At 43.2% G+C, this 24,127-nt stretch overlaps 1 protein-coding gene and 1 long non-coding RNA gene across 8 annotated transcripts in view; one reads left to right on the top strand and one right to left on the bottom strand.

Annotated features, from left to right (window-relative positions):
- BACH2 (BACH transcriptional regulator 2) overlaps nt 1–18,580 on the top strand; it is a 178,022-nt gene extending 159,442 nt beyond the window's left edge. For 6 of the 7 annotated variants that reach the window (XM_015858930.3, XM_015858928.3, XM_085541912.1 and 3 more), the window contains 3 exons: nt 482–2,026; nt 11,442–11,648; nt 14,394–16,737. In XM_015858930.3, coding sequence (XP_015714416.2) covers nt 482–2,026; nt 11,442–11,648; nt 14,394–14,873 — 2,232 coding nt within the window. In that variant the 3' untranslated portion in view covers nt 14,874–16,737. Of the gene's footprint in view, nt 1–481; nt 2,027–11,441; nt 11,649–14,393 lie in introns of all 7 variants that reach the window. The other variant, XM_015858931.3, reaches the window with a different exon arrangement.
- Nucleotides 18,581–21,020: 2,440 nt separating this feature from the next.
- LOC146761469 (uncharacterized) lies at nt 21,021–23,489 on the bottom strand. The gene is made up of 2 exons (XR_014944162.1): nt 22,140–23,489; nt 21,021–21,404 (listed from the first exon to the last, which is right to left on the bottom strand). It is a non-coding gene; the product is annotated as an uncharacterized LOC146761469 (long non-coding RNA).
- Nucleotides 23,490–24,127: the final 638 nt, after the last annotated feature.

Genomic DNA, 24,127 nt, shown 5'->3' on the forward strand with positions numbered 1-24,127 from the left:
GCAGTCAGCATTTAACTGGTATTTATACTATAGTAGCTTGCAAAAAATACAGGGGAAAAAGAGGGAATTTGTCTGTAAAATTAAATGCTTCCTTTCCAAAATACCTTTGGGGTTTAAATAGCATTTTATGTTTGAAATCGTTGTTCACCAGAGCTTCCATCAGGGCAATCATAGTGAAAACAAGATCTATCCAAGAATTAGCGGTTTGCACACTAGTCTGGTTTTTTGATCGTTTATTACAGCAGAAACTTGGTTCGCAGGTCTTTATTTGAGCAACATGATGTAGAGAAGCAAAATAAAAGCATTTGTGTTCATTTCTGGATGCAGAATCACTGCTGACCTGACAGAAGAATAATTGGTGCCGTGCAGTATTTATTTCTGAATGTTAGATCTGTTAGGTTATCTAACAACATCATGAAGGACTTGGGACGATAGCAAGAGCTGATGGTAATGCTAGCAATTTCCCTCTTTTTTTCTACAGGTCACTGTCAGAGGATTTGGTCCATTGCTACAGTTTGCCTACACTGCTAAGCTGTTACTCAGCAGAGAAAACATCCAGGAGGTCATCCACTGTGCTGAGTTCCTGCGCATGCACAACTTGGAGGACTCCTGCTTCAGCTTCCTTCAGACTCAGCTGCTGAACAACGAAGATGGCCTGTTCCTGTGCAAAAAGGATACCACTTGTCAGCGCATGCATGATGAGGAAAACTCAGATGGAGATGAGGAGGAGACAATGGAATCGGAGACGTCAAAAATATCTTGCCCAAGAGAGAGAATGCACCAGGAGCCCTTCAATTTTGAAACCACCGTTGCTGGCACAGACAAAGGAGAAGGGATTCTGCCCAACTCTGACATGCTGAGAGACAGCAAGGACAATTTGGACAAAGATGCAGTAACACGGTACCCCAGATACAAGAAATACCAGCTTGCTTGTACCAAGAATGTCTACAACACATCACACATCAGTACCTCAGGTTTTGCAAGCACATTCAGTGAAGAGAGTTCTGGAAATGGCCTCAAATCAGGACTTGCTATGGGGCAGATAAAAAGTGAGCCTCAGAATGAAGAGAATGATGAAGAAAGCATCACGCTTTGCCTGTCTGGAGATGAACCTGACATCAGGGATAAAGAAGGGGATGTTGAAATGGACAGGAAGCAGCCAAGCCCCACTTGCATCGACAGGCCAAAAAGTGGGTCTTCTCCTTCTTGCTTGCGGTCTTTCTTCAACAGAACAAAAAGCATAGATTTGGTTGGCTTCCCCAGCACTTCCCAACAGCACTTTGGCAGGAGTCCAGCGTGCCCTTTTGAAAAAGGGACAACTCAGGGTGACCACAAAACTGATTACGTCCCTTTCACAGGGAACTATGGACAGTCCCATGCCATGCAGAAGGATGCTTCCAACTTCACGGTGGGATCGCCGCTCAGGGGGCCCGGCTTTGAAACTCTCTGTAAGCAAGAGGGGGAACTGGACAGGAGGAGTGTTATATTCTCTTCAAACACTTGTGACCAAGTAAACACTTCGGTGCATTCATATTCTGGTGTGAGCAGCTTGGACAAAGACCTCACTGAGACTGTGCCAAAGGGTCTGTGGGCTGGTGGTAGCCAGTCTCTCCCCAGCTCTCAGACCTATTCCCACAGCGGACTGACAGCTGATCACTTGTCAGGAAGGATGCGGCCGAACACCAGCTGTCCAGTGCCAATTAAAGTTTGCCCTCGCTCACCTCCTTTAGAGACCAGAACGAGGACCTCCAGCTCGTGCTCTTCCTACTCATATGCAGAGGACGGCAGCGGCGGCTCTCCCTGCAGTCTACGTCTGTGTGAGCTTTCTTCTTCCCCTTGCTCCCAAGGCCCCCGATTCCTGGCGCCCGAGCACCAGGAGCCCGGTGTGGTGGGAGATGGATTGTACAACCCAGTTCGAGCCCAGATTAAATGTGAGCCATCCTATGGAACAAACTCCAGCGATGAGTCTGGGTCATTCTCAGAAGCAGACAGTGAATCATGTCCTGTGCAAGACAGAGGGCATGAGGTAGGGATTTAAGATAAGTACATATTACATACATCCCATTGTTGTGACCCTATTAATCACTCCCTTATTCTCTCCAATGACTTGCCATTTTCCCAGCACTTTCTTTGTTTATAGAGGCAAAGAGTAACTTCTATTTATTCCCTGTCAGCTGAGCGCTCGTGGTTAATTTTGTGTAAATAGGTCTGTTTGGCCTCCGAAATGTCCATAGCTTATCAGAATTTTGGTATTGAGCAAACCCAAACAGCTGAATGATGACAGTGTGTCTGTGTGCTGATGAGTGCTGGCAGTGTCCTGTTCCTCTCCCTCCCTTGCCCATGTGCATGACACCAAGCACCATTCTTCATCCCAGGCTTGCCAACGTGGTTCCAGCTCTGCTTGTCATTGCTGTTGTGTATCAGCAAGCTAAAGCTATGCCTTTGCTGACATGTGGAAGCCCACTTTGGTTGTGAGCGTGTTGAGTTGCATTTGCAAACTGCATGCACTGGAGAGCATCTGAATGAAACTGTGTGTCTGGCTGATCTAGTAACACTGAAATGCTCCAAAGAGGTCTTTTGCTTCAGTTTAGGGAGCAGCAGGTGCTTGTTTGGGGGTTTGTGTGCAATGACCAGCCAAGTGAACCAGCTGCACTTGTCTGGGCTAGGGGTGAAAAGAGTGAACTGTAATATATCCTTCAGTCTTAATTCTCATTGTATCCCAGGCTCTGGAAGATACCTTTCAGATAGATGTGTATGATGCCTTTACTGAGGTGTTCTGCTAAGCTCTAAGGAAGGGCTGAGCAGCCTGGTGAACTCTGATGCACTCATCCCTACCATGCTGTACCAGTAGTTTGAGGCCAGCTCTTGTTTGTTGCTATTTGGAGAACTGGGGACATGCAGAGGGGAGAGGAATCTCCTTGGAAGGCTGTCTGGGATCTTCTGTGTAGGACTTCACTCAGGAGGCCCTATAGCAGCCATGCAGGACTGCTCTTCTCAGAGATACCAGGGTTATTTGCAGTCTGACACTCTCTGAAGTGCTGTGTTTATGAGGGGTGAAAAAGAGCAGGGAGTGGGATTAAGGAGGGCATTGGATTTCCACCCATGTGTGCTGCTGCTTGCTCAGCAGGGGCTAATGCACAGCAGGATACAGTGAAGAGAGCAGGAAGTGAGCCTTTTGGGGTTTGATGACTAATTAGCTGTCATAATTGGCTAATTGTGTGGAGATGCTGCTGCAGAAGTGAGCCCGGAAGAGTCAAATGAGAAGGATATAGGGGACTATAGGTTGTTCTCAATAATAGTGTGCATGTGTGCGCAGGAAAGCATGGCTGAAAGGAGGAGTAATCCTAAGAGCAGTGAAGGAGCAGGCTGCAGCATCTCCGTGTGCCATGGCAGGCAGATGTGCTAGGCTGTGGGCAGGGCTAGCAGGGCTTTACTCTACTCCTGGGTTTGCTCCTCATTTTCTCCTGGGGAGGTTTTCTATACTGTGCTGAGCAAGTGTTTTCCTTGGGTCTGCTGATAATGCTTTATTTTCTTCTCTTCAGGACATTGTGATTTAAATTATAGTGATGAAATTAATGCTCTTTAACGTAGTACTGCATTACCCAGAGTAAGCCACTAGTAAACAGATCACACTAATGCTGCCATTAAAATATTAGGAAACACACGCTGCTTGGAAATAGGCTGTTTTAATCCTTCTCCACTTACAGACTTGCAGGTTTGACCTTGCTGTCCTAACGACCTCCCAGAGTGCTCCCTTGTCATTTGCCACGTCACAACATGCAGAGTGTATTTTGGGTTTTTTCTCTGCCAACACCTGATAGGTGGAGACAATGCACAGGCTGGCTGCTGTAGGTGGGCTTTCGTTCTGCTCTATGGGAGCAAAGCTGATGGACTCTGACCCCAGGTTATCTCACCACACTACTTCATTCCCCTGGAGTTTGGACCCTGTTTCTCTTGATTTGGGTTCCAGAGAGCTGCTGGTCCCAGAATTAGTGTCACAAAACATCACCTGTTTGTGTATTGATCAAGTGCGAAGTAGGTGAAAGGTTTCTACTCACTGCTTTTTTTAGGGTACTCTTTACTTGTAGACCAGCGCCCTTGAGGAGCATATGCCACAGGTGTTCGGTGCCCAAAATATGATTTGGAGAGGGATGCTTGATGTGACTTAGAATCAAACATCGAATCACAGAATTGCTCAAGTTGGAAAAGACCGTAAAGATCATCGAGTCCAACTGCAACCTAACCAAACTTACCTTCAGTGTAGGTGAATGTGTCCCCAAATGTGTGAATGTATCCCCCAAATGGGGATACAGACCACCATCACAAGTATCGGAAGAGCACCACTGATAAGTGCTCTCCAGATCATCTTTGCCTTTTATTTTTCTTCCTGTTGAAGGAGGCACCCTAGGGGTTCTGAGAATTCTATTAACACATATAAGAAGCATATGCAATTTGGAGTGTCCTAAACCCAGTATTAAAGAAGCACGGAACCAGAACCGATATCTGAGCTGTTGGGACTTTACAGAAATGCGTAAGAGTTTGCCTTTTCACCCAGCTCCTTCAGCCTCCAGCAACTGTTAAAAATCAGTTATTGGAATACAATACTAGAGAGAAGACTTCACTTCACAGACAGGTTCTGACAACCTGCTTAAAATAGCAGCAACAAAACAATAGGGCCTGGAATAACGAATTGTTGAGAAGGAAGTAGTCTGTCACTCCTTTAACCTAGTTAGGAACAGAAACTTAACCACTAACCCACTTTCTTTGATAGTCATTTTCCTCATAAAGTATGTCTGTGGGTTTTTTGGGTTTTGTTTTGGTGTTTTTTTTTCTGCTGGAAAACTTGTAAAAAATAGCATAACTACTAAGGTGGTTAAAAAGAAATCTCAGCTCAGTCTAATTCGATGAGCAAGTTTCCTTAGGAAAAGGGTAAACGTGGATAGGATGAGGTAAGAGATTGAGTTTTCCAAGTATCACTACCTGGAGAATTGCATTCAATGTGTCTTTCATTTCTATTTCAAAAGAATTTCCCGCTTGGCTTAGTGACTCACTTTTCAAAGGAAATTTTCATAAAGGCAGAGCTAATGCAATTGGACCACAGAGGATACTGTAAGCAAACGACCTTCAGTGAGAGTCCAGGACCATCCTTGCTAAATCAGGGAGCAGCCCTTTCCCTGCTTGCCCAGTGATGATTATTAGTGCTGTAAGCCAGAGCCCCAGAAAGGGGAGGAAAACAAATAAACCAAAGTTGCTCTGCCAGAAATCTGCTGGTGCTGAGCTGTCTGTGCTGAGTCTGGTGGGTGTTCTCCTGAGCAGCATCAGTGGGGCACTTGAATTTGTGCGTGATGACATCTGGATAAATGGAGCCTCATCAAACATTGCTCTTGCAAGATGAACTCCAAGGCAGTCTTGTTTCCTCTTGGTAGGAGTGGTGTCCATGCAGGACACAGAGAACTACTGCCTTTCAACACTGGGAGTTTTCCATTACAAACCTCAAATTTCTGGAAGGTCTTTTCAAACACCTTTAATCCCCTATATTATTTCATGGTAGCCTAAAATCAATTCTGCCATGCCCGGAGCTAAAACCCTTGCTGAAGTTCCTGAAGTGCTCTTTCCTTTGATTTTTTTTTCTACAAAAACAGATTTTTCAGAGGAATGCTGCACTTCATTTCATCACCTGATCTGTCCTTCTAAAGTGTTCCTGTCTTCATCAGGGTCTGCTCATTATCCCTGTCTCAGAAGAGCTTCGTCATGGGTAGGGGGTGCATTGTCCCACCCATTATAAGGATGAAGCTGAGGACACTGTAAGCAGTGAACAGGGAGAGGCCAGGACAGCATTTTGAGCACCAACAAGTCAGGATTGGAACAGAAACCTGAGTCATGGGCTAAAGGATGAGAACTCCAGGCTCGTGAGCCAGGGCACTATCCACTACCTCCAGTGGATCAGTGGTTTACTCCAGTTCTCTGAGGCAGGTAGAAAATCAAAAAGCTGCTCAGGGTGCTTCTTCAGAGTGCCCAACAGTAGTCCCCTCAGGGAGCATTACTGACCCTGACCCCTCATGCCCTCACGTGAGACTGTGGTTGCCCCAGGGAAGGACATGACCATCAGTCATGCTGTGTCAAATAGGGCAAGCTCTCTGCTCTGGGCCTCCACAGTTTTGCCACTCGGAGCATTTTTAGATCCCATTTGTTAGCACTCCACTAGTTCTTTTCTGCCTGGGCTAACAACTCTCTGCTTGCAACTCCATGCCATCCCAGTGGCTGCCATTTGAAGAGAGCTGTTTTGAAAGCTTCACCTATGCCTGTAAGAAGCAGGGTGAGCAGACCAATGGGAGCACACCCTGCCTGTGGTCCTATTGCTCAAAGTGGGGCCAGTTAGATTAGGTGGGGTCCCTCTTCTCTGGGACCATGAGTGGTGCTTCAAGCAGTATGTAGGTAGCCAAGCCCTTGAAACACAGGTGAACTCACTTCAGTTTCTGTCTTGGGCTGAATTTCTTCCTGAGTGTGGAAGAATGATGTGTATACTAACGAAGATATAATGGAAAACACCAGTAACCTGTTGAGCTTGTCTGTGTGGAGCAGATTGCCTCTTTCTACATCAAAAAGCATTGCTGTGATTCAGTCCTTGCGTTAAATAGCTCTGTTGAATCCTGAGAGCTTTCCAAGGGCTGGGTGATTTCAAGTGTCAGAGGTTTTCAATAGCTCTGGCTTTCAATGTAAGAGCATTAAGGCAATAACTTTGCTACTTACAACTGTAGAGAAAATGACCAAGATTTTCAGTCTCTTGCTCTAGGTGGTTCCATTGAATTCTACCCTCCTATGCCCAGTACATACTGATTATCTTATGTATAAGGTATGAAAGCTTATATTTACTGTAATTGTAAGCTAGGCTTATGAAGTTCACTATCTCCACCAGCACTTGACAGCTCAAGGAAGACATCGTTGAAATTTAAATACAAAGTGAAAAAGTGAATGTAACTTATGAGATAGGAAAATTCCGTTATGTAAGTTAATACAGGGCTTCAGTCTTTTCCTTTATTCCCAAGAATAGGGGGTGAAGAACAGCAGCAGAAACTAGTGCAGTATTGAGCAGCATAGCACTCATGGCTTATGATACAAGCTGACACTAACTAGTGAAGCCTGAATGAATTAATTGGTTATAGATAAGCCTTGCATTTGCTGAGTCAATGATTGTCATCACTTGTCAAGAACAATGCTGTTACTGAGCCATTCGGGGGTGTAATGACATTTCCACTGGATGGCCTTCGGAACTAACAACTTTTTAGTCTCACCTCTGTGCCATGGAAGATCTTGGAACAGATCCTCCTGAAATCTATGCTACAGCACATAGAAGACATGGGGGTGGCTTCACCAATCCTCTTTGACCAACCTAGTAGTCTTTTATGATGGTGTCACCACATCAATCAATACAGAAGGGAAGAGCCACTGATGTCATCTATCTGGACTTCAGTAAGGTCTTTGACACAGTCTCCTACAACAGCCTTCTCACCAAATTGGAAAGATATGGATTTGCTGGGTGGACTGTTCAGTGAGTGAATAACTGGCTGCAAGATTGAGTCCAGAGCTTGGTGATCAATGGCTCAGTGTCTGGATAGAGATTAATGATGAGTGGTCTCCCACAGCGGTCAGTGCTGGGACCAATAATCTTTAGTATCTTCACCAATTACATCAACACTGGGGTTGAGTGCACCCTCAGCAAGTTTGCTGATGACACCAAGCTGTGGGGTGCAGCTGACAAACCAGAGGGACGGGCTGCCATTAAGAGGGACCTAGACAGGTTTGAGCAGTGGGCCCAGGTGAACCTCATGAGGTTCAACAAAATACAAATGCATGGTCTCACCTGGCTCGAGGCAACCCTCACTGCTGATACAAGCTGGGGGATAAAAGGATTGACTACGGTCCTGCTGAAACAGGCCTGGGGGTACTGGTGGATGGAAGCTTGGCATGAGCCAGTAGTGTGCCCTCACAGCCAAGAAAACCAAATGTATCCTGGGCTGCATCAAAAGAAGCGTGGTCAGCAGTGTGAGGGAGGTGATTCTGCCCCTCTGCTCTGCGCTGGTGAGAGCTCATATAGGGAGCTGGATCCAGAGGTGAAGTTCTCAGTATAGAAGAGAGGTGGTCCTATTGAAGTGTGTCCAGAGAAGGGCCACGGAAGTGATCCAGAGTATGGATCATCTCTCCTACAAGGACGTGCTGAAAGTGCTGGGGCTGTTCAGCCTGGAGAAGGCTTGGAGGTGACCTGATAGTGGCCTTTCAGTGTCTGAAGGGGAGCTACAGGAAAGAAGGGAACAAGCTCTTTGGCAGGGTTTGTGGTGATAGAACAAGGGGAAATGGCTTCTAGCTTAAAGAGGGTAGATTTAAGTTGGGTGTAAGGAAAATTTCTTCTACAGTGAAGGTGTTGAGGCAGCAGAGCAGGTTGCCCAGAGATGTGGTGGATGTCCACCTGGAGACTTTGAAGGCAAGGCTGGATCAGGCCCTGGGCAATCTGGTCTAGCTGTGCATGTCCCTGTTCATTACAGGGGAGTTCGATTAGATGGCCTTTAAAGGTCCGTTCCAACTCAAAGGATTCCATGATTCTATACCTAATAATAATAAAATGCCACAAAATCATAAACAAGTTATATTTTTTACCAAGAAGGTTTGGCTGCCTGAGGAGTGTATAAGCCAGAATCAGGGGCAACAAGGGCTGCAGCATTGGTGAAAAGTGCTGGCTTGCTTGCTGTGGTGGAAACAGATCCTCTGGTATTGGTATTAAAAAAACAAAACAAAAAACACAGAGAACAAGTAATTGTGTTGATAGTGGAGACTGAAGAGCTCAGTTCTCTGTGTGGTTTACTCTGCCTGGAATAACTCTTGGAAGGAGCAGAGATCCTGCTTACATTTCTAACTTAAAATCATCCAAACCAAGGAGTATAGAGTTCTTTCCTTTATATAACTCATAATTACTAAAAATAACAATTTACAAAGACACACACTAGCTGGTTTTTTCTTACACAGCTCGGAAAAGATTGGCGATCCATTTTCAGACACCTCAGGTAAGTTTTCTCTCATATGAGTCGGATATCTTAAGAGAGAGCATCTTTCTAAGTCTGGTTTCTTCTCGGGGAAGCCATGGGGGTGCATTGCTCTCCACGGAGCTCTCTTCATCCTCGATGACAGCAGCAAGGACTGAGACATGAGCAGGTCTCAGCCCTTCATTTTAGGCAGCTCTAAGTGGGTCAGCTGAATCCCAACCATGACACATCCCTCAGCTCATGTAAATGGCTTTGCTGCAATAAATACCCATTAAGGATCTCACCATGCATCAACATAAAGCATCAGCAGCCTCTCACTGCAGCAGCACTGCAGTGTAGTTGCTCATTGTGTCCATACCAAAACATGGTTGGGTTTTTTGGTTGTTGTTTTTTTTTCTTTTTTTTTCGGATGACAGCTAATTGAAGAGAGGGAGACAGGCAATAAAGATTATGTTGATGGTGAAGGAAATGAGTCTGACTCACTTCCACTCTCCTTTCACTTTTTTGATCCTGAGCAGTGCTGTATATGACAGAAGTGGAATTAGGCTGGTTTTCTGATAGCACCCTCTGCCCCACTCTGTAGGTATTTTTATTTTCAGTCTATTTCTTTTAACATGTTTTTCTTTACTTTCCTGTTTCCTTTCAGCATATTCCACCTGACAGATTTAAGCTGATCCCATTTAATTCCCATTTGAACTGCAAGCACATTTCCTGCTTGCAGGTAAATATGTTGAGAGAGGGAGAGAGGGAGGGAGAAATAAGGTTAGCAGCTCTTTCAGCTTCAGACCTCAGAAAACGGGGAAACCCTCAGAACGTGACAGGAGTGTTTTTGCAGTGAGACTGTGGTGTTTTTCAGTGCCTGTTTTTGTTTTCAGGCCCTGTGAGAAGCTTGAGAGAAAACTGGTTTACCCCAAGTGTGTGTTTACTGTCCAAAGGGTAGAAAGAGGAAATCAAAGAGGTTTCATGTTGTTTAGCAGCAGTCTGTAAACAAGGTGTCCGTATCACCATGTCTAAGGTCAGCTTATGTATGTATGCATACAGGTGTGGGGGAATTCAAGCTGCCCTGGGGGCTGACCTGCAAAGCCACAGACCACAAAGTGGTGACCGAGGCCTGGTTTTCCAGGGGCAATGTTTGGCACATGGAACCATATGAAAGGGTTCTGTGAGCATTTGCTGCAGGTCCTGCATGGCCAGGGCTCAGAGAAACAAACAGAAAGTTCAGTTTTGTCACCAAGGCAGAGAGCTGGCTACAGGCGGGTCTGTGTGTTATGTGTGTGCCCATCCTTCACACGCTGCTTCTAAACAAATGCAGAACACCAGTGAAAATACCCACTCTTATTTCTAATCCATGTTCTTATTTTATCTCCAAGTGACTGAAGTGCACCATTTGAAGATGATAACTGTGTTTTAAATACCAAAGAAACCTTTTCAAGTGGAGTCTCTTGCTTGGCTGGAGAAACTTATATCTATTTTCTTTGGGAGCTTGGCTACAGAATAATCCCCTTGTTCCAGGGAGGTTGAATTGTACCAAATTGAGCTAGAAATGTAAATATTTACTGCCACCTTTCGGTCAGTGTGGGTATGACTACAAGAAAGAGCGTGAATCCAACTACTCTGTTGTCATCTCCTTCAATTTTGTCAACTCTGTTTTATTTGATCACCAAATGCACCTAGAAACATCTTTTCATAGTCGCATTATCAGTAGCAAACAACAAGTGAAACAGGATTTGAAGGGAGAGATGCTCTCCTTAGTTTGAGCAAACTGAAAAAAAATAACCTGACAGAAGTCCTTGAGTGCATCTGTTTGTTTTAGGAGGGTATGGTGTGTTGCATCGTGCTTCTCTGACCCTTTTTTCTTTCTGTGGTACACAGCTCATTCTCAGTGCTGGTTAAATAACCTGTACTGTGAGAGGTATGGTATTTTTCATCAACTTAAGGTGTTGGGTTGCATTTTAAACCTCACACCTAATCAAATTTTCAGCCCTTCAGGCCATGCAAAATGCAAGTTTCCTGGAGTGGTCGCCCATTCCTGGAAAACAGTTTGGAATTCATTCCAGTTCATAGTGGTGAGGCACTCCACAAGGACTGTGTCACATCATAGTGGAAGGAGCCTTTTTTAGTGCAAGGAAATCAGTTATTAGAGCTGTATGGAAAGGTGATTTTTTATTTTTTTTTAGTATCTGGGATTCATCAATATTGCTGATTTCAGTTAAACCATATCCAGCTGGACCTCTACAGTGTGCCACAAGGGAGTGTTAAAAACTTGCTGCTGTAAAACCGTGTGTGTTGTTTATTTAGAAAGTGGGAGCAGGTCTAATAGTCCTTCTGCTCTGTGGCATTCAGCTTGCATTCAGCATGCAAAATGTGACTCTTTGTCTGCTTTTGTCTCACATTTGTTTGTTTTAGGTGAAGCTTCCTTTTCCTGTTGATCAAATCACAGATCTTCCAAGGAATGATTTCCAGATGATGATAAAGATGCACAAACTAACCTCAGAACAGCTTGAGTTCATCCATGATGTTCGCCGGCGCAGCAAGAACCGAATTGCAGCTCAACGCTGCCGCAAGAGAAAACTGGACTGTATTCAGAACCTCGAATGTGAAATCCGCAAGTTGGTGAGTTGCATGCTCTTACCCTACCAACAGCTATTCCCATCCAGAGTTTAGTTGATTCAATCAGCTTGTAGGTTTGTGTGTAAGTGAAGGCACTAGTATGACAACTTAATGCACAAAATGTCACAGGATGTATGTGTGTATTGTGTATGTGGAAAACACAAAATACTGGTGAAATTAGACCCACGTTTGGAGATGTCTGTGTACCCAGTTTCCCTTAAAATCAGAGGTTATTTGGAGCCCTTCATTTCAACGTCTGTATGTGCATTTGCTCAGCTGTGGGTTGAACATAGTGGGCTGGGAAATGGAATACTTCTTGTTCTGATAATAGCGGGTTGCATGTCAAAAGTGGCCTTCAGCATCCTCCTTTCTCAGCACAAGCTGCAGCAAACAGAGTGTGAAAGAGACAGGGATCTGCTGGAAGAAGCTGTGTTTTTGCCACCCTACAAATGGCAAAAGCCGCAGCACATTGGGTTAGTCACTTACTGCCTGTGCGGGTCTGCTTCCCATCTGCACAGTGGAGGTGATGCTGACCCCACAAGCTGGCTGGGAGACTTACATCATCAAGGCTTGTGAAGTATTTAAATACCATGCTGCTGAAGCCCGGGTGGAAAAAAGAAGAAACAGAAATAAAAACATTTGTAAGAGTAGGGCTTTTCTGATGCAAAACAAACCAGACATCAAAGACAAACAAAGCACTGAGCAACCGCTTCTTTCACCAAGCCAAATCCACAATGGGTGCAGAATGAGTCAGAGGTTCTGCAGGGTGAGGAATAAGCACAGAGGCCTGGAAGCAGGGTTGACAGGAGAAGCAGGCTCGGTCCTAGCCAGGCAGTGAGCTCCTGGGGCAGTGCTGCAAGGGCTGCATGAGCAGCAAGTGTGGCTTGCTTTTGATACCTGTCACTGTTGGGTTTGTGCAGTCCTATAAAATAACTTATTATTAAACATTATCAACTGTGGGTAGGCAACATACATTTCTCAAGTCCCCTTTTTTTCCCCAGCACACGCATCTCTGAGAAGTGAATGAAAGGCATATGAATGGCCTTTTGGGCCTGACCCCTGCTGAATTCCAGGAATCAAAAGCACTTGGAGGTGCAGGAGACTTTGAAAGTAATTTTAAGATTTCTATGCAGCAAGCTGTAGATAGGTAATGGGCTCTGGTGCATCCTAATGAAAAAGAGCATTCTTTACAAAGACTATTATGAGGTGTGCAAGAGGATAAAGTGATAAAAGTAAACGAACTCATACAACTTCAACACTACCTCTCCAGCACTCCTGCCCTCTCCCCAGACGCTTGCAGCCCAAGCACGCTGTCTGCTTCAAGTCTGTACTTTGAGTCTCTGGAAATTCCTTTGTCATCTTCTGTCCTTTTCATCACCAGTAATTTCCATTCTTCTCAATTATGTGGCAGTACCAGGTTTTAAGGAGCTTCTACTGGGATAGATTTTGTTATTTTTTTATTTTTAACAAGCTCCTTCTTCCCCATTGTGCTTACGCGCTGTAAGTCACCCATCTCCACAACACAGATGGTTTCTTAGAAGACAGTTAGTGAAATGGTCACATTTTCCAAGATTGGTAGGTAGGGTTTTTTGCCTGCTTTCCCTCACTCATCCGTCTACCCACTCACATTCCCATTTTTTCATGCAAACTCACAGCATATTCTCTTCCATAATTCATTATCTCAAGATGTACTTGAGCATCTGTTTATTTTTTCATTATTTTTATGCTTTCCTGATAGATTTATCAATATTTTAGCAGTTGGTTCTTTTCATACTCTCTTCCTCATTCACACAGCTGCATGCTTCCAGTGTGGGCTTTGGACCTGGTGTAATGCTATCAGCAGCCACCCGTAACGGGTTATCTCAGCGGTGGAGTTTTCACACCTCAGATGCCAAGACAGCTTGAGTTTAGCAGTGTTACTAGGTGAGGTACATGGTGCACTGCTTTCAGGGCCAGCCGAGCACTGGAAATAGCTCTTGTGCTCTCTAAAATCTGATCTGCTCCCTTGAGCTGAATGCTGGGTGGTGGTACTAATGAGGCAGGACTACTATTTTGCAATGGGTCAGCACCAGATTTTAGCAGCAGGCCCCCTGGCTGGGTCTCGCTCTGTGCCTGACCCCTCCTGGTTCACCTCCCAAATGTTTGAATCAGAAAGCCCACCTACCTTTGGGGTTTTCATATGCATCTTTGTAGAATTATCTTGATTAGGTCAAACTCAAACCAGTAATTAGCAGGACATACAAAAATGGCAGACCACAGAGCACACAGTAACCCAAGTTCTCTCCTCCAATCACCATTCCTTGCAGTAGTCTATGATGGGTGTTCATATCTCCAAAGAGGTGCACTCAGACTGACAGACTGTCCTGGCATTTGGAGAATGAACTGCTGCATGTACCTCTCTTTAGCAACAAGACTCTGATTTATTCTTGTTTGTGCAGATAATGGCTTTTCTCAATCAAAGCATTTCTTTCAGAGTTTTTTCTATTGTACATCAAACAGCCTTAGCCTATTAAGGAAACTAACAGTCTCTTGGAATAATGTATGACTGTAGTCCAACAACTCAAATGCTTTTCTCCAAATGTTTCCCAAACTGCAGTCTGCACAGACCTATTAGTGGTCAGTACCTGATATCTTTGTGACATTTCCTCTGCCCATGTAAAAGTAACTGTGTTGTGTCAAAATTCTCCTTGGGTTCTGCCAAGCATGGATGGCCTTTCTTTCAAGTAAGATGCCTTCTTTCTTTTTCAGGTGTGTGAGAAAGAGAAGTTGCTCTCAGAAAGGAACCAGCTGAAAGCAAGCATGGGCGAATTGCTAGATAACTTCTCGTGTCTTTCCCAAGAAGTGTGCAGAGACATGCAGAGCCCGGAACAGATCCAAGCCCTTCACCGCTACTGCCCCGTTCTCAGACCCATGGATCTGCAGACAGCCACCACCGTCAGCCCTGCAACTGGCGTGGAACAGGGCCTAGCAACGTCGCAGTGTGTTGGGGAAGGCATGCAGTGCTGCTCAGAGCAGGGCCCAGTGCAGCTGGGAGCATCCTGGCTGCCCAACAACGTCTCAGAGAATTGCTCAGCCAGCGGCGGGGGGTTGGATGGAGCTGAGCCAGGTACTTACCCTGAGAGAGAGCTTCCGCGAGAGCAGAGTAGCCAAACGGTCACAGTAGACTTCTGTCAGGAAATGACTGATAAATGTACAACAGATGAACAGCCTAGGAAAGATTACACCTAGTGACTTGTAACCTTACCGTTACACCTGGTCAGGTGTTCTTCAGTCAGCCAGTGGCAGTGCTCATTTGTTGTCTAGAAGAACGTATTTGGTGCACACTACAGTGGTCTTAGCAGCAATACTGTTTTTAAGTATTCCCTCCTCTCTACAAGCAGGAGTTATCTTCACAATGGTGCTATCCCTTGCTCAGGCAGGGAATTACACAGTGGCAACACTGTCTGTTTTTGTATGTTGATTTCAATCTTAACAGGGATGGACATAACACCTCTGAGGACCCAACCGCAGCTTTTTTCTCAGTGGCCCATGTCACAAAACCCTAACTCAGGAATTTCCTCTGAATGTTCAATTTTTCATTGAAGACAGCTTCTTTACACATCAAAGTTTTATAGCTAAACTGTATATATTATATATAATATATATAAAATATATATATCCATATGCAAAAGTCCCTGCATGCCTCAATTTTTCTCATCCTACAAACTGGAAGCTTTCATTTATATTGTATAAACAAGTTCCAACATTCCTTTTTGTCTTCGATGCTAGAACTAGTTTGGTAACTTGTTACACCATTTTTTTTTCCTTGGTTCGCAGTTCAGCAATATCATTCAATTTGTACTTATTTATAAAATTCTAATGTTGGAATCTTATTTGAGATTTTATTATAGACAATTTTTTTTTTTTGGCACAGCCATTTTGTGCCACTTGAGCAATGTGGATTTATTTTATTTTCTTGCAGATACTGTACAGTAATGGTCAACTTTGCCACTTGCACTGAGTTTCTGGTCAAACCTCTTTTCATAAATGAAGTTGTGACTTCAGTATAACTTGAGTATATGGTTTTCTTTGCTTTATGGCTTAAAGAAAATAGAAAAGTTTTAGCTAATAGACAAACACTCAGGAGCTCATTACATAGTAAAAACGGTCTTGCCAAATACTGAATTCACTATACAGTTTGTAAAGAAAATCTGCTTGAATTATTTTTGTATTCAGACTTCTTTCTGTTTCACAAACCAAGCTTAAGTGCTGTTAATGATGCTTTTGGATTCTTATAGGGCAAAATATATTTCACTCCTTAGAGAGAAACGTATTTGACAACTGGATCCGATCACCATATGTTCCATAAAATATAGTAAATGGAAATCACATCAGTACACTTTGGCAGCTTCTTTGCCAGCCCCAGTCTGCATCCTTTACTCATGGAAGCAGCTGCTGCTCCGAGTAGTAGTCCCTGTAGCATCACCTCAGCTTTCCTCAGACCTTCCCCAGACCTGAGCTGCAGAGGTGGCTCTGGTGAAGTCAGGGATCCTGCCTAGGTAGGAAGAGTTGCAGGACCAGACCCCTCACCGTTGGCTCTGGTTTCCCTGCAGAAGTCAAGTTAGCGCTGTACCCTCTAAGAGCAAGTCACACTCTGTCGGCACCCAGTTTGGTTGCTTGCCCTTCCAGTTCTTGTGTTCCAGGATCCACTCGTTCTACAGCATTGCCTTCAGGACAAATCACAGCTAGAAGAGCGCTGTCTCAAAGGAGACTACTCAGTGAATTGGCTTAGTTGTAACTGCATTGGATTTGTATCTGAAGCGATGTTGACTCATGTTACGACTGTGTGAGACAGCAGCTTTCCAAGCATAACATCTGTATGTACAGTGTAGACAGAAAACGTCCTCCTAATGCTTTTCTAATAATTATTATTATTCTAAGTGTACCGAGTTTTTATTTTGTGGTTCCTTGCCCTACGTGTGCCAGGTTGCGTGGCTTTATCCTGGACGACAACTGTCATGTGCTTTACTGGCTGAAACCATTTGTTCTTGCTGAGAAAAATTGACCAGCTGTTCAGACCTATTTAAAAAATAAACAAAATGTGGGGGTAGCAGCTTCTCAGTGGCACTGAGCGATACTGCGGTCTGCGCTATAGTTTACACTTAGAGGTGTGCACTGGGGCTCTCTTGAGGCACTCAGTAGATCAGCAGCTTGACTTTGGAGGAGGAATCAGCTCCCTCTCTCCCTTCTCTCACCTTCAGCCTGTGCTCATGGATGTCGCCCACTCGCCACAAAGCCTTGCTTTTGTCCTCTGCGCCCACAGTCTTGTAGCCAAGCTACCGAGGAGGAAATGCATATAGCATGTGCCATGTTTGTTAAAGATACTTTTTTCCCCCGCATGTACAAAGAAAAACTAGTATATAATGTAGGAGAATATTTATGTTTAAGTATTAATCATTACTGTACAAAATCCTTACCTTTACATGTTCAAAAGTATACGAATGCCATAAACTCCTAGTTCACGTGGCTGAGAAAGGGGGAGGTGTCTTCTTGCTTTTTACAGAAGCTTAAGCTAAAAATCTCTGACCCCCTCCCACCTCCCCTCTCACAGGTAACTGCCTGAGAAGCTCCTGGGGGGGTCTGATTTTCCTTTGAACTCACTGACGTTGCAAAGCAGTTCTGTGCTTCGCAGAGAAGTTTTGTTTCTATGAGACCATGGTGAAAGCTAGAATTTAAAACTAAATGTGAATCACATTATAGAGTCATAGCTACTTTGGGGGGTTGGGGGAGGGAGGGACGGGTCAACTGACACAGTATTTTAAAGATGTTTTTTCTGTTGCCTTTTTTATTTTTAAGTGACCTCCTATATATATGAATAGATAGAATGTTTTATGAGCATAAAACCAAGTTTTAACTTGCTTCCTGGCATGAAGATTTACTCTACTAACAACTCATGTGCAACTGGTACTCTTGACCTCATTCCAGCGGTTTAAAAACCCACCCTCACAACCATTGCGCTGCAGCTCTCAGTTTGACCTGGCTTCCTACAAGTGCTGGGTCTGTTAATTTTCTCTACCTTGGGAACTGATATATAAAACCACTGCTCAAATAAGCGTCTCTTCCTCAATCTTCCTCTCCTCTTGCTCTCTTTCCCTCCCCCGTGAGCTTTTCTGGATGTTTGATTTCATTCTTCCCCGTTAGAAGTGGCTGGTTTTGTGTCATTGCTTCCTATATTCACATGTATCATGGTTTTTCAGTGAGTTTTTTTGGTGGTGGTGGTGGTTGTTGGGTTTTTTTGTTTGTTTGTTTGTTTCTATTTTGTTTTGAGGTTTTTTTGCTATTCTGAACCACATGGCTCTCAAAGCTGTTACTGGGCTAACTTTAAAGGAAGGCACTGGGAGAATTAGACCTGGACATCAGTTGGCATACCCAACTGCTCTTTTCGTGAGGTCAAAGCAACTGATCACAAAGATACCATTTGGAAAAACAAAACAAAACGGCTGACTGTGATATTTACTGATTTGAAGAGTTTGGTTAATGGTCACCATGGTCTTAAGAATCTCTTTGCATTTGTCAAAGAGGATATTTGCAGCCTCAGGCATTACGTAGGAGAGGTGTGATGAGACCCAGCCCTCTCCCTGCTGTGTGCTGCACAGCTCCATGGGCACGTGAGTCCTTCACAAGTTGTCCAGTCTGTATCTAATCCTCCTCTTCCTTTGCCATTGCTCTACCTGTATTGCCAAGAAACCTCATTTCATTTAGGCTTGTTATGCTTTGTCAGGTGAGTACTACACTATATGATGTGTTTGTTTCTCTGCGTTCTCTGGGGGTGCCTTGAACAAAATTAAAGCTCATTGCAAGCTGATTCTGGAACAAAAAAGGTAGTGCAAAAAAAGAAAAAGAAAAAAAAACATCAGAGAAAACAAAACAGAAAAGAAGCAAAACAAAAGCAAAAATGTTGGCTGTCTTATCAGGAGACCCCAGTATTTATATCACAGACTTCCTAACATACAATGACTCAGGCGTCAGAGTTTGATGCTGCAGTATAAAACTATTATTTTATATATTGTGCGAGTAATTTATTAAATGTCTTTCTAAGGGTATATGCTGCTTTTAAGATGCACTATATTTTTGGATCTAATCCTTGTATTATTTTTTTCCCAAGGAAGTAAAATGAGTTGCAAAGGCAAGCCATGGTGATTAGTATGCTAACTGCTACTTCTCTTTAAAAAGGAGAGTGGGAACTAGATAAATAACTTAGCTAAATGGATTAACTACTGCCGGAGGAATGATTAATGCTGATAGCATGGTTGTTAATCTGGAGTTCAACACTTTGTCAAGTCTGCATTCTAAAGAGCGCTTAAATAGAAGTTAAAACGCATAGATAGATATAGTTAGATTTTTTAATATGTAACTTTATGATTGCCTAATAAAGACAAATCTGCATGCTGGAATCACTATAATCCTGTAATAAAATAAAAGCTGATCCACTAGGAGAAAGCATGATGAAGCACTGTACTTCCAGTCAACACAACAGCCTCACTCGTGTCACGGAATGCACTGCTGTGGTTGTTGAAAAGAGCAATGGGTTTCCAGAATGAACCTCTAGTGATTTTTTCAATGAGACAAAGGGAATGCTGGCCAGGTTTGCACCAGCTTGCGCTTCAGTCCACTTTGTTTCCTCTACTGCTGCAACAAGGAGCGCTGCTTTCACCTTGTTCTGATCTGACATGCGTTTGGAGGTGTCTTTGGGTGAACGGTGTAGCCCATGCTTGTAGCATTTTAAAAGTGTATATTTTAGATCTGTTTAGAGAAGATTTAGCTTCAGTGTGAGCAGTGGAGCTGATGGCCTTGCAAAAGGAGGGATCTGCTCAGTCTAGGAGTGAGGTGAAACTAAAATCATTGTTGTAACAAACTGACACTCCCTTTCCTGCTAGAAATTTTCTCCACAGGTTTTTGACTTCATTTCAGTTTTGTCTCTGCCAACCCAGCCCAAGTTAATTTTAGATATCTATAATACATGTATGTACATATACATACATTTAGAATTCTAGTCAGAGTGTGTGTTTGTGTATTTTCCTGTTTATAATACCTATGTGTATATTTATAATACTCCTTAGAGTATTTCGTGACACAGGCATCAGGTCTGATGCTGCAGAATCCAATATATGTGTATATGCATATGTTCAAATACTGTGTGTATATTTAAAAGATCTATTGTTGGTGGTCTGTAGAATAATTTTTCTCTTTACTCTCCAAATGTTAATGGCATTACTTGGAAAGACTAAATGTACAGTATTTTCCTACACTCCACCAAGATAGGTATTATTATTTATATCAAAGTCAAATATTGATATGCATTTTAAGGTATTACACATACGGTGTTGCCATTTTTTGCAAATAAAACCACTTTTTGGCAGGAAAGAATCCTAAAAAAACCTTTTCATAAGGTAATGACCCCCAACAAACGACTGCTGAAAACACAGCTGGATGACTCCTGTTCTTGTATGGCTTTTGTGGGAAGAGCCCTTTCTATGTTTGAAACGGCTGCTGCAGGGCCTCTATTGTCCCTTTGGGCTCATGGCAGCTGTCAGTGTTGGAGTTCATTGACTGCATAGAAGCAGAGCTGGGCCCGAGCTACAAGCCCAGCCAGCCCCTCATAGTTGGGAGCCAGGGCTGCCAGTGGGACTCAGCCCCATAGCAAAGGAGCATGGTCCCGGGACACACAGGATTTGCACAGGATGCTGGTACCTTGTGTTTGTGATATACCTGAGAGAAACGTGCATGCTCTAGATACTGTTTCCACTACTGGTTGTGCTCTGACTGAAGCTATCTGGATCCCGCAGACTGGCAGGAACTATACTAAACACTTTGGTGATATTTGATGCGTGTCTGTTTACCACTGATTTTAAGAATCACCTTTGATTTCAAGGGTGGGGATGTCCTAAGAGTTTGTTCCAGAACCAGTTGGTTACAAGTGCACCTCTTATATATGCCTTACAAACTTCAGAGGCCATATTCAAAACAGGGTTTTATCAGTGTATGCAAGGGGGTGCAGCCCCTCTTCTCTTCCTCCCCAGGTCAAACAGAATGGACAGTTTTCACACATATCTACCTGTATAACCCTCTGTACCTCTCATAACTGGTCAATGACTGTAACAGGTTACATCAGGTGTTTTTTCTACATACTTTTTACACAAATTCTATGCGATTAATGTAACTTAATTCAATGCATCATTTTATTGTACTAGTTCTTAAGCTTGTCTTTATTTTTTTTCTAGGTGACTGTGGTTTCTTGTGATTTTTATTGTATAAATAAATGAGGTGGCTGTTGATGCTTACTCTCTGTTACTAAGAATTTTTACCTTTTTGGAAGAAAGCATTGCTATGAACTAATGAATTTAAAACGTCATTTACTCATTGTAAATACAGTATTGTGCAAAAAAAACAAAAATGGAAAAAAAAAAAAAAAAAAAGCACCCGACCCTTTTCATTCATTTGAATTGCTAGTGTTAACTGAATTTTGTCTAGACACCATTTCTGTTGATGAAATAAAGACATATCATTATGTATTGTAAACCAGCTCATCTTGACTCTGAAATCACTGTCGCAGTCCTTGGTTGCGTGGGGATGGAGTTGGTTGGGGGTGGCCTGGAGGTGGCTGATGCTGCCTGGAGGATGCATCTTGACAACAAGACTTCCGCTCACGTGGTCACATTTCGGATTCACTTGATGTCTTTGATGCAGGGGTTTGGTTGTCTTTCATTTGATCGGGAACAGCTGAAGGTGTTTGGTGGCAGAAAAGAAATAGGTTGGGAAGATCAAACACTCTCTATACCCATTCCACTTATGCTTGACTTAAGGCAAATCTTCTATGTCTTTGCTTTGGTATTGTAAAGTTTCAGTGAACGTGTACAATGGCAAGGAGGGAGGTTGGGGTTTATTATTTCCCCCCATAGAAAACTTGAGAGAAATTGGAAGAGGTTTATGCAGAAACAAGAGGAAAAAAGAAAAAGAAAAAGAAAAAGAAAAAGAAAAAGAAAAAGAAAAAGAAAAAGAAAAAGAAAAAGAAAAAGAAAAAGAAAAAGAAAAAAGAAAAAAAAAAAGAAAAAAAAAGATTGAATATTTCTGTGTGTAACTCAAGCATTCTTTTCTGTGTAAGGAACCTGTGCCACTGATCATTTGCATCATTCACACTGCATAAAATCCAGACAGAAAAGAAGAGATGCCATCAGCCTGGAGCTGCTTCTTGCCTGAGTGCCAGATCATGGCAAAGAAAAGACCATTTGGTCCCTCTGGGGACTGGCATTTTAACACCAGATGAGCAACCATGTATCATGTGCCCTAGGCCAGTGCCCTAAAGGATGTCAGCTGCATCCTGTTTGGTTGGAAGCATGTGATGTTGCCTGTGATTTTTCACCTGAAAATTTACATGGAGGAAAAGCAGAAGTACTGCTTTACAAAGTCCCCCAGTTTTCTGAGTCTCACTCTTAAGCACATAAAAAGAACACTTACCACCCTCCCAAGTCTGTTTCCACTGCATATCATCACAGCCTAAGAGCAGGGCATGTGCTGTACCAAAAGAGCTTCTCCATCCTTGGTCAGTTGTTGCTGACACTTTAATGACCACCATCTTAAACATTTTCCTTTTTTTGTGCTTTAAAAAACACTGCAATTACAAGCAATCCTTACGTTTGATTCCATTTTTTTTTCCTGCTGGTCTGCTTGTCTTTCCTGTAGAAGGCTTAAATGATTAAGGAAACTGGCAGAGCAAACAAGCTTCTTCTTGCTACTGAAGTGATGAGCACATCAATAGTAGATGCAAGCTGTTATAAACTTGGCACATAAAAGCAGCCAAGAGCATGTGGCCAGAAAAAGGCTTATAGATAGTCAGAGTGCTTTATTTGCTGGGTACACAACTGGAAGGATTGCTTTCTTGGGCTACTTACACCTCGGAAATCTGACCTTACAGAGTAAATCTTGTCTTGGCAAACTCAAAATGAGATCTTTGTACTTTCACTTGTCTTCAGTTAATGTATATGAACTAATAAGACAGCAAACATTAAGATTCTCATGAGCTGGTTCCACAGTTCTTCTAGAACAGAACTGAAGAAAAGCACAGGTGTTTTTTTAAATTAATTGCCTGATTTTACTTAGTTTCAATTTCAAATCTGGAAGTACTAACTATGAAAACACCACATGAGCGTGAAAAGTCTCTCTCAGAGCCTGAGGATTGCATTGGCACAGGTAGAACAATAGCAGCAGAATATCCTTCAGATGAGATCTTATTCTGTGCCCAAGCTTCTTCAGCTTCCTTCTGTGCTTGGTCCATCTTTTATTGACTGGCTGCTGAGCTCTGGGTAGATAGGGGCCACACTGCCTTCCAGATTACTTTCACACTAAATTAACCTTTCCTTGTCAGAGTCTTGGGCCTTCTACTTCCATTAAGGTCTATTAATCAGGCTGGTTGCTGATATGAACACTACCCATGTGCATCACAAATTGTACATCCCAAAGCATCCTTCCAAAGATGCCGGGCTGGTTCTGCAGTGGCAACACATACTGGCAAGCTCCAGCTCAGCCTATGTGAGAAAAATCTTGAAATGTGGAGCAAGCTACTTATGAACATCAGCAATCAGAGTACAGTATTGGTGGGACTGGCATAAAATTGAGGAAATGAGACAAGCGTTTTCTTCCTTAAACATTAGAATGTAGCACTGTAAGGGAACAGAGAGGGAGACAGTAGCAGATAATCGGCATTTTATCTTTCTGCTGAAGGTGGTTTGTGCTCATTCCCTTAGTTTATCTCTTGTCCTCAGAATGCAATTACTTTTTCATGATAGATGATAGTTCTAGGAGCATGCTCTGAAAGATAACAAGAGAAAGAAGGCATGAAGTTGACCTGGCTTAAAGAAGAAAAGGAAATGTAGTCATAACGATTAACCCAGACCCCACCACATATGTAGATGAGGAAGAGGGATGCTGATTGCACACTTACCTTGGCTTCATTCAGTGCTAAGGGGTGGCTGAGGGGAGGGGAAACAACTTGCTTTTAAACCAAATACATTAATCCCAACGTAACTTGCTTGAAAGTAGTGACTACATCTTATTGCCCTTTCTTCACGTGTTAAGGACTTTGTGTTTCTGTTGCCTTAAAACCCCACAAAGACAGACTTGGCAAGGCGAGCTCCACTTCCAGAAATCCAGTTTGTCTGTCTGTTGCTATGCAAATCCGTGGAGAGGTTCATTATTTATCAGTCACTGTGACCCCCAAAGTTTGTCATTTTCCTATTGTCTGTGCCTGTGCACGCAGTGAAGGGGTGCCTTTGGGTGATCAAGCAGGTCCTGCAGGATCACTGCTATACTCTCAGTCATCATCACAGGCTTTCCAAATGCTCCAAGGCAAAGAACATGTAGAATACAAATAAATATATTTTTTTCTTTGCTAATCATGTCATTCGTGCAGATTCCCAGTGATACCAGAATAATTCCTACATGCCTTT

This window comes from Coturnix japonica, chromosome 3 (genome assembly GCF_054131305.1).
Source record: "Coturnix japonica strain WE chromosome 3, WE-NBRP24, whole genome shotgun sequence".
Classification (NCBI taxonomy): Eukaryota; Metazoa; Chordata; class Aves; order Galliformes; family Phasianidae; genus Coturnix; species Coturnix japonica.